This window comes from Pseudonaja textilis, chromosome 9 (assembly GCF_049901715.1).
Source record: "Pseudonaja textilis isolate UNSWEBS1 chromosome 9, rPseTex1.2, whole genome shotgun sequence".
NCBI lineage: Eukaryota > Metazoa > Chordata > Lepidosauria > Squamata > Elapidae > Pseudonaja > Pseudonaja textilis.
This window is the reverse complement of record NC_141998.1, coordinates 13863465-13874488: the sequence shown is the minus strand read 5'-3', so window position 1 is coordinate 13874488 and position 11024 is coordinate 13863465. Positions and strand designations below refer to the sequence as shown.

Here is an 11024-nt window from a genome sequence, read left to right as displayed (position 1 = left end):
ATGCAGCTCCATTTGTGTGAACAGCAGAATGGAGTTTTGCACATGTGGGAGTGCCTGCCACTCAAACAAATGGAGCTACGTGTATACATGCTCGCCCATCACTTGCATGGTTCGGTTCCTAATAGGCTGCAGTCCAGTACTGGGCCGCAGCCCAGGACTTTGGAAATCCTGATATAGACCAAATCATCCAAAGGCCACCATTTTGGGAAAGGTCAAACTCATGGAAACTGTAAGATGAATGGAACATGTCCACAAGGACCTCCTTGCAATAAAATATTTCTCCAGAATTAGATGACCATTATACTGCTTTGATGCAACTGACAGATATGAAATACAAAAATATGGGTACATTAGATTACATATTATAACTAAGTTAGTCTTCTTTAGTCTGAGTTCTCCAGTTGTTAATCTACAAGCTTCCAGAATTCTTAGTTACTGACCATGCTGGCTGTCATTCTTTATATTTCCTTGAAGGCCACTGGTAGAGGAAAAATCAGAAATCATTTGGTAGCATCTTTCCAGAATAAAGGTGTGGGTTTTCCTGAATTGTAGCTTACTTTGGCAGATAGCAGACTATTTTGTTAAGTCTGAAAACATGCTACCAGACTTATGATTTTGGGGTACCATAATTCTCCTGCAACAGTAAGTTGTTCCAGATCTACATCTTCAAAACAGTTGTTCTAGACAAGGGAACAATGATAAAATCCACAGGGAACTGAATGCAGTGCTTTATTCTAACAGTTACATAAGAGAACCTACTGAGATGTCATTTCAGGGTCACTTACAAGGTGCATATACTATTTCATGGTGTGATAACCATGACACTTCTCAAATTCTGTTCTCATAAACTATCCTGCATGCACACAGCTCAATTTGACATTGTTGCATTGTTCTCTGTTCTTGCTGGATTAACAAGATTTAAAAATGCATTTCTAATCTTCGCAAACTCACTTGGCAAATTGTTAGAGATGCCTTAAAATGGAGAAGGAAAAAATATGTTAAGAAAGTGACCCATATAGGAAATCCCCAAGTGAGACAAGACTTAAAAGTGCAGGTTTTCCAAACTCATACTTTCAGAGAAAGTAGTGTAAATGCAGCATTAAATCTGGACTGGACTTAACATGAATACATTGGAAAGATTAAGGTGATCATATGAAGAAGAAATGCAAAGTGTTTTGGCCTTATCCTCAATCATGTCAAACACCATATAATGAAAAGTACCTTCAAACAAATAAAAGGAAAAGAGTCTTTGAAGATCAATAAACAACTTACCACTGCTCCTGCATCTCTACCAAGGACAAACTGAACCATTCACTATTTGCAAAGGGAACACATTTTCAATTTTTTTTCAATCTGCAAACCCCACTGGAAGGCCAGCTTGGTTACACATGTTTTTGTTTTAGTTAGCACCTGTGCTGTCTCCTGATGGGTGGGGGAAGATATCAAAGCACAGATAAAGCATGCATCTTCTTCCTATGCTGCAGTCCAAACAAAAATAATCTTGCTGGAACTATTCAAGCCTTTTGCCTAAACAGTTGCAGAAATCTTTTCTCCAGCAATTTCATCTTAACAAATTACAGTAGTATGTTTTGCCAAAAGATTAAACCTTCTGGTTTTCAGAAGCTGGAGATTACTATCTATTTGCTGATATTTGCATATGATCACAAGAAGCACCACCTTAAATTTCCTGACATGGGAAAGGGAGAAAATGCCAATGAAATCAGTTTTGTTGTCAAAACTAGCATATTTATAAGCTTGTGTTAAAACTATTTCTCAATACTGAGGGCGAGTTATCAACAATAGCATCAATTGTAGTTTAATTTGCATCAAACTGAGTCATAATGTATTAGTGCCAATTTACACAAGTATAGATGAAATTCTGCCTATGATTTTTCTTAATATAAGCAAAATTCTGTGCTTGATAGCTATACAGCATTACAGAAAGGCAGAACATTGGATTTGCAGTTCCATGGCAGAAATCTGAAACTCATCCCATTAAAGATTCTGACTCTATTAAGCACAGTAGGTTGCAGACCTACTGAGCCTTTTTTGCAATTCAAGTCTTCCATTGATGAAATAGCTGCCTTGAGACACAGTTCCTTTACTTTATGGTTATAGCCAACTAAAATTCTTTTGATGACAATTCATAGGACAATTGGTTGTATACTTGCTTTTGCTTTGGCCAGATTTTATAGTTCTGATTAAGGATTACAGACTGTGACATTTCTGGACTTTAAAAGAGGCACACTAGCTTTAAAAGAAGTACAATTCAACATCCATACTGAATGGGTAGCAATTCTGCTTCTGTGAGCAATTAAGATACAGCCCTTACGTAGAAGGACACCTTCAGAATGCTGCAAGTGCTTTCAGCTAGATTGTTTGGAGATGAGCTGTTTCCAAGAGGGCTCTTTAAACACCATCTGCGACATGTCACTAGCCTACAATACTGCCTTCCCTGCTCGCAAAATTATGGTCTGAACAGCCCCTTACCCAAGTTCATTCCATATGGCCAGAAAGGTAGATCAGGCTGTCCTGATCTGAGTAAATCAGACAACTAAGCCAGCTGGACACATTCTAAGCCAGAAGATCAGGCTTTATTATATAAGCCAAACACATCTCAGTATGATTTTGTTTTAAAATCAAAATAAATAAATCAGGCTGGGAGGTAATAGGAAGATCCAGAACGGAACTGGGCCAGAACAGACAAACTCCTCTCTCACCAGTCTCTAAGTTTTGGCAAAAGTTAGGCACACCAGCATTTTTATTTCTTTTCTCACCATAACGTCACTTGAAGTAATCATACAACCACACCCTTGAAAGCCTAAGTCTCTCAATGGTAGAAATTGCTTGGAATGTGCTGCTTGCGTTAGCAAAGCAACACAGATACATATAAAGTCTTCATTAGGTAGCTCACCTCTTGTGTGGGCTGTGTGGCTGACAGCCCACACAAGAGGTGGCATGACAGAAGCTGCCCTATTAACTAGATGGAACCCATGTTGGATATATAACACTGAAGGCAGCAACCAGGAATCTCCTGTTTTTTTCTGGGCTGTGTATGGTCTGAACATGATTCAGAAGTACTCTGCAGCTGGCAAGAACACAGCTCTTCTCTGCTATTCCTTAACCTCGCCTATCTTTTTTTTTCAAGGATCTATGCAGGTTTGAAAAAAGAGCACTCAACTTACTGAGGAGAATCCTCCTCTTAAAGAAGTCACATCTTTGTCTCAAGCTTGTATGGGAAAGCTTGAAAAAGATAGGAGGGTTTAACAAACAGTAGCAACATACTGGGCTTGTGCAAGATCTGAACCATTTCTCGTAAATGATTTTCAAGACATGCACAGTCTTTGTGTACGCGTGTACTGTTGGAGGTATGGAATGCTGATATAGCAGAGGATCATATCATTTAGAGGTTCAGGAAGTCAAAGCAGAACACAGATAGAATGAAAAAGCAAAACTACATGTCAAGTCTAGAATGGGAACTACTGGATGCAAGAGAAGATCTTTGGCCAAGAATGTCTTCTGCTGTTGTCCTCCGCCAAAGCAGTGAGGTACATTTTATTGTAGGCAGACAACAGCAGTTACTTGGAAGCCACCATCAGTTCCTGAAGGAGGAAAAGGAGCTCATTAGCAGTCCCTGCCACAAAGGATAAATGTGCTTCCATTGCCCAGTGATGTTTCTTGAGCTCTGGATTTTAGGTGGATGAGAGGGAACACTAGCACAAGTAAAGCCAATCTACATTTTCCATTGTGTGCTTTAATTAAGTAGAAATTTTCAGATTTAGGTGGAATCTCTTCAGTGCTCTTAGAAGGCTTCTACCTTAAGAATCTTGTTTTAGATAGAAAAGTATGTGCTGAAAAGCCAAGGAAACTCAGCGCCTGGGAAGCCTCCAAAAGACACAAGATAGGGACAAACCAAACCAGGAACACTCACAGAATGGATGTTGGGAACTACTTCCCAACTTTTTTAATCTCTCAAGTGTAACTGATTTCACCCATCAAAAATGTAAGACAATATGAGTTATTTCCCCAATCAGAAGAGCACACAATCTAAGCTCTGCTTACAGTTTATGCCCATAATACTTAAAGTACCTTACGTATAAATATTTCAGCAAATAACATGTGTATGTATGTGTATTGACCCATGTAGAGAAACCCTTCTGCATAATAGAAACCATGGCTGAAAAATTATTTGTGACTATCAGTGGCATGACACAAGTTATGATCCAACTTTCTTCAAACTAAAGAATTATACAGGCCAAAAATGGATTTTCAGACTTTTAAAATTTGTCACTCCCATATACACAAGTACTTCTTAAAATATTGTTATATCCATAAGTTAAATCCCGTGAAAGAATTATATCTTCTAAATTAAATTAGTGTAAAACAAAAGTTACATACTTTTGCCTAAAATTCAGGGGGAAATGGGACAATGAATATAGAGTGGGGAAAAAAATTCTATTCAAGAGACAGAACAGAATCTCTAATGAAGTAATTTTTACTGGTGTATAAAATGACAAAACAAAGAGAGAGCTAAGTTTCTTAGCAGGGACATTGGAACCCAATGAATTTTCAGATTTTTTAGGTATACTGAGTCAGAGCCAAAAGCTAGATGAAATTGAAGGCCCATATAGTTATGGTTATGGTGACCATGTTAAAAAAAAGATATATTAGATGCCAAGATTCAAACAGGCCCTCATCCAGGATGTGATTTGAATTAGTAAGAGTTACAGTTTGATAAAACAAACACCCAAGTCTGTGCCTTGCAGATTATCCTGCTTCCTTCATGAAAAGAAACAAGATTTCCATAAAATATCCTCAAAGAGATACATCTAGTGAAGACAATACTAATCGTTAAATAACAGCAGTAAAACAGTGTGAGCCCAGGATTTTCAGTGTCAGAGATACGGAATACTGTTGAAAGGTAATATTGTCACCAAAATCAAGTTCAATACCAGCTCACACGCACCTTGAATAGTGCAATGGGGGATGAAAATCATAATTTGTCACAAAGCAGTGCCAGCTCCAGATTAATTTTGGGATTAAAGTCAAGAATCAGGCATTAACTAGAATCCACCATACCACCAACTACCAAGGGTTCTTTGGAAGGCCAATATTAGTCCCTTCGAAGCTCTCATCCTGGAGCAATGGAGCAAGGTAAGCCCAGGGGTTTGTGCAGGAGTGAATCCAGAAGATGCAGCAACCCTCAGAAACCTTAACACAAATATTCAGACAGGGATTGTTTTGATGGGGCACTTCTTTTAACAGCAGGAAGAGGTTAATAACAAGCTCCTTAAGTTAGCTTACAAGTCTATAGTTAAAGACACAGAAAAGAAATGATAGATAGAAACACCATAAACACAGGGTGTTGGGACAGAACTAAGGTCCAGATGCATCTAAGACAAGCCCTTGAAAGAGTCGAGGTTGAAGGCCGTGTCCAGCAAGCGTTGCAGTTCGGTTAAATGATTCTTTTTGTTGCCTGTTGCTGGGGCAGCAGCAGGTTCTCGGCCAGCATACCTAGAGGGAGAAAAGCAGACAGACAATTGCTTACTTGTAATTGCTGCTTGTGCTATTTATTTATTTGCCTACCTACCAACCTACCTCCTACCTACTTACTTCTTGTATATGGTATATAATAATGGACTAGAAATATATTAACATTTCACCTAGATTAGTAAAACACAATGAAATCTACATGTTAAAAGATCTGGGTTCAAATACCAATGTCTAGCCCATCTAACCATTGAAGTGTAGCATCATTTATATTAAAAAAAATCGTGGACTATATATAACTTCAACTTACAGCTAATCACAATATGATCTACAATTTGACTCCAGTCACACTGAGGGTAAGATGCTAGGCCTCATTTATACAGAGAGTCCTGGCAGATGCCATGTGAGATGAGAATCCTATTGAAAACTATCCATTGGTGACGTGGTAGTTCAAAGCCTGGCATCCTTTTTTTGTGGGATCATTTGTCTTCCAAAGTCTGGGTGTTCAGTGACCCATTTGTCTTTCCATTGGGAATCAATGTTAAATTGTGCTTAAATTGTTAAATTTGACTGGTATGTACAGATTTTAAGGGAATGTTTGTGCCCAAAAATAAAGCCTGGGCTATTGAAACTTTCTGTGTCAGCATGTTCTTTTCTTCTTTTCCTAGAACAGACCATTCCTTGTGCTCTCACTGGGATCAGACTGATTGTGCCAGAGCAATCATATAAACCTATTGTCAGCCTTCAAGTTTTACTTCCTTTGCTTTGCATCTTTCGGCTGTCATAAGTATCAGGGGGAGGAGGGGGGACATAGTTATGGGAAGTGAGCTGAAGGTTTTATAAAAAAGAACTGTATAAGTTTTGGGGGGGGGAGTTTCTTATGTTTCTTTCCTATGCTCTGCGCAAGCGCTGCTCTTTATCAAAATATGTCCAGGTCAACCGACAGAGGCCTCATCACCACCTGGAGATGCCCACATGACGTTATATACAACTTTTTATTGAATGGACAGTTTAAACTATTATGGGTGGGAACGTTGCCATCACTTTGTATATGTGATTTACACATTCATTTTCTCAGATTCAGAATCCTTTGATGCTACCACTTGATTGGTTCTGGAAGGGATAGCTGCAAAATGGATGGTGACTTTGCATAATGATAATGCTCTTCAGCTGATGAATTATGATGTTCATGACAGCATTGCGTGCCAGATTTGAAGACCCACTAGCTGAACATAAGGCTAGGATTAGGATGAAAACCATAAATCGGGGTGGAGATCAGTGGCCCATTACACCCTGGAATTTAGAGAGCTGGCGTGTCATATTTGAGGCTGGTCCCAGGGAGCCCTGATAAAAGCTTTTAAAGATGGGTTAAACAAAAATGTTTATCAGAGCTGCATTGCCAGAAGGGACCCCAGTGAGCTGCAGCTGTGGTACGTGCTGGCAGCAAAAATGGAAATTGATCTGACCTGAAACAGACACAGGGGTGGCCTTGGTTGGAGAAAATCATCCCCCCCACCCCTCGAGAAGCCTCAAAACATCAAAAGGGAGGGCCGGCGGCAAAGCCCAAGACTACTGCATGCTTTCGATGTGGGAAGGAAGGTCACCGGGCTGTAGACTGTCTACCAAGATGGAGAAAAAGGGGGTGCCAGAAGGAGGAAGAAAACCTGAAAAAACTCCAGTCAAACCTTGCGAAACAGCTCTTAAAGCCAAAGAGGTTGTAGAGATCGCCCCTCTGAAAGGAGAGGAGCTGGGAACTCCAATCTCTTCTGAAGAGAGTGAATCCAAATAGGAAGACGACTCGCTGGTAAGTCCAAACAAGGGCCCTATGACCATCCCAGTGAGATTAAGGTACCCATGTTGGGAGCCCAAGAGGAAACGTTGGCCTTGTTAGACTCAGGGTGCACAAGGTGCGTAATCAGCTTAGAAGTTGTAGAGAAAATGGGTTTAAAGCTAAAGACTTCTAAAATGCCCATAGCCTTTTGCCAACTGGATGGATCGGTAGCCGGGGGCGGCCCTACACATTTCATAACGGAACCAGTAGAAATGACAATGGGGAAGCATGGAGAGACTTTGTGTTATATTGTTGCCCCTGGGATGGAGCGCCCCCTACTACTGGGTTTGCCCTGGCTCCGGAAATGGAACCCCCAAGTTGACTGGAGGAGATCACTGCGTATACATACTGACCAACCCCCAGAAGGGGAGGGGCAATCTCAACAGAAACCGCCGAATCCCACAGAGCTGGCTTCTACTGGCATGGAGAATCTGAGGGGGGAGGAGAAAATTCCTGAAGAATATTGGGACTTAAAGAAGGTATTCAGTGAGAAGGCCTCGGACGAGCTTCCCCCTCCATCACTCAACAGATTGTAGTGTTGAAATTTTGCCAGGAGTGAAACTCCCAAAATCAAAACTGTACTTGATGACACTGCGGGAACTAGAAGATCCAAGCCGATGTGAGTGATGTAGCAGTGGGGGCGGTGTTACTTCAAGCAAACGAGACGGGGACTCTGCAGCCGTGTGCATATACCTCCTGTAAACTAACTGAGACTGAAAGATGATGGGCATCTGGGAAAAAGAAGCTTTTGTAGTTTGCTGGGCTCTGTTAACCTGGAGGCATTTTTCTAGAAGGAACAAAACACGCCTTTGAGGTGTGGACAGATCATAAAAATTTAAAGGCTCTGAAAACGCCTTGGAAGCTGTCTCCCAAACAAGTTTGCTGGGCGCAGTACTTCAAACGCTTTAATTTTTCATTGAAGTACATTCCAGGGGGGAAGAACTTCATGGCGGATGCTTTATCTAGATTATCTCAATATAATAGTGCCCCGCCCCAGAAGTGGTCCGGCCTATTGTCCCAACCAAACAGTTGGTGGTTCCAGTGGTTACCAGAGCCCAGAAAAAGAGGGAAATTGATTTATCAAATGATTTATCTGCACAGTTAAAAGAAGCTCTGAAATTTGATGATTGGTTCCTGACTCACTCAAATAACTGTATGGTTAGAGATGGATTGGCATGAGTGGGGGCCAAATTATACGTACTAGCAAAGTTGAGAAACCAAATATTACAGCAAGCTGATGACTCTAAAGCTGCTGGACATTTTGGATTTGTAAAAACCTTACACATGGTTAAAAGGCAATTTTGGTGGCCTACTTTGAAAAAGGACATTGAAACTTATGTGGCTAGTTGTCCTATCTGTGCCTCAGCCAAACAGCCTCCTGTTAAACCAGCAGGCTTGCTACAAAATGTAGCTAGACCAACTGCTCCATGGAAAGAAATTCCTATGGATTTTATAGTGGAATTACCTGAGAGTGGGGGAAATAGTTATTTGGGTAGTAACAGACTTGTTTTCCAAACAGGTACACTTCATACCTTGCGCAAAAATCCCACCTGCGAAAACTTTGGCTAAACTGTTTATTTTACATACATACAGGTTACATGGTGTTCCTGAACACATAATCTCAGATGGGGGTGTCCAGTTTACCTCAAATTTTTGGAAGGAGTTCCTGAAATTGTTGGGCTCCACCCAGGGCATAAGCTCCACCCACCACCCACAAACCAATGGGCTTGTGAGAGGACTAACTCGATATTGGAAAAGTATCTTAGATGCTATATAAATTATCAGCAAGATAATTGGGCAGACCTATTGCCATTCACTGAGGTAGCGTATAACAATTCGGTTCATAGTAGTACTGGGTTTACTCCATTAAAAGTGGCTTCAGGACCCAAGCTTCCACAGGAAAAATCTAGCATTTAGTCATTAAGTGAGTGGATAACCCAACTCCAGCTTTCCTGGCCAGTTACCCGTAAAGCATTAGATGATGCTCATCAAGCTCATAAAAAAATTGCAGACAAAAAGAGAGCTCCAGAAAAACAATATCAAGTTGGAGATAAGGTCTTCTTATCCACCAGATAATTGCAGACCACACAAAAGTCAAAAAAGCTTGGATCTAAGTATATCGGACCTTTTCCAATTGAACGAATTGTGAATCCTGTGGCTGTCCAACTGAAATTACCAAAAACTGTCCAACAAATCCACCCTGTCTTTCATGTTAGTTTATTAAAACCTGAACATACCTCCGACCTGAGACCAGCTCAGGTCGATCCCCCCATGCATTTGTTAATTGAAGGTCAACAACATTTTGAAGTTAAAGAAATTTTGGATTCTAGGAAACAAAGAGGTCGACTCCAATATTTGGTTGTCTGGAAACATTTTCCTCCTTCCCAGTCCAAATGGGTGAATGAGAAGAATGTTCGAGCTCCTACGCTTATCAAAGCATTTCATACTATATATCCTGACAAACCCTAAATTATAGTACTGTGGTATTACATGTATATTATTCTTTTATCTTGTATTCTTTTTCTTTTATAGGGCTAACGCCTCTTTTGCAGGAGGGCCAAATGTCAGCCTTCAAGATTTCCTTCCTTTGCTTTGCATCTTTCGGCTGTCATAAGTAATGGGGGAAGGAGGGGGGACATAGTTATGGGAAGCAAGCTGGAGGTTTTACAAAAAAGAACTGTATAAGTTTGGGGAGGGGGGGAGTTTCTTGCTTATGTTTCTTTCCTATACTATGCGCAAGTGCTGCTCTTTATCAAAATATGTCAAGGTCAACAGACAGAGGCCTCATCATCACCTGGAGATGCCCACATAATGTTATATACAACTTTTTATTGGATGGACAGTTTAAATTATTATGGGTGGGAACATTGCCATCACTTTGTATATGTGATTTACGCACTCATTTTCTCAGATTCAGAATTACTTTGATGCTACTGCTTGATTGCCAGTAAAATATATCTTTTCTCTAATTAATGGAGTCTAAGTATTTCTTTCTTGGATTTTGAATGGAGCACCAGCTGACACCTATCCCTCTATCAGAGTAGCCGAAGAAGCCCCTTACCACACTGGCTTTGCACGGTCAATGGTTGTGCGGAGTCTAGGTTTCACATAATCATAATATCCTTGGTTTTTGTGCTCTTCTTGACACCAAACTAGGTCTGCATTGGGGTATTTATGGAATTCCTTCAGCAGGAGGTCAAAAGGGAATGGCGACAGCTAGAAAGAAAAGGCCTTGGGTTGATTATGAATGATTTTCAGCCTTCTACCTTTATAAACAAATTGTAATAGGAAAATTTTAAAAAAGGTCAGTCTGGTTTACAAGCTCCATGGGAAAATGGAAAAACAAGCATTCAATCCATAAGATACTTATACAGTTAAAAAAGAAAAAAAGGACTGAGTAATGTATCAGAAATTTAAAAAGTTGTTAAGGCCAAGAAGGACTTTCATTTAGCAATATGTTGGGCCTAATCCAAATATTCTGCAGGCAAAGTCAGATCATGCATACTTTAACCTCCATCTTGGCTCATTTGCTAGGAGGAATGAAGAGAAAATTCATAAGCCTGTTCAGATATTTGCTGCACAAACCTTTTAGGATTCTTTTCAGAACCAGACATCTGTCAGAAACCTGCAAAGTATCGCAGAAAACCTGACTCTACTTCAGAACTGTAGTCCACCAAACAAAGCTAGAGGACCAGAATATGCC

The 11024-nt window shown here is 40.3% G+C and overlaps 1 protein-coding gene across 5 annotated transcripts in view; it reads right to left on the bottom strand.

Moving 5' to 3' along the window:
• Nucleotides 1-4262: 4262 nt before the first annotated feature.
• The window catches only part of OGDH (oxoglutarate dehydrogenase), a 47150-nt gene continuing 40388 nt past the window's right edge, over nt 4263-11024 (bottom strand). For all 5 annotated transcript variants that reach the window (XM_087938924.1, XM_087938927.1, XM_026718050.2 and 2 more), the window contains 2 exons: nt 10383-10537; nt 4263-5514 (listed from right to left, as the gene is read on the bottom strand). In XM_087938924.1, the coding sequence (XP_087795050.1) occupies nt 5394-5514; nt 10383-10537 (276 nt within the window). In that variant the 3' untranslated portion in view covers nt 4263-5393. The remainder of the gene's footprint in view (nt 5515-10382; nt 10538-11024) is intronic.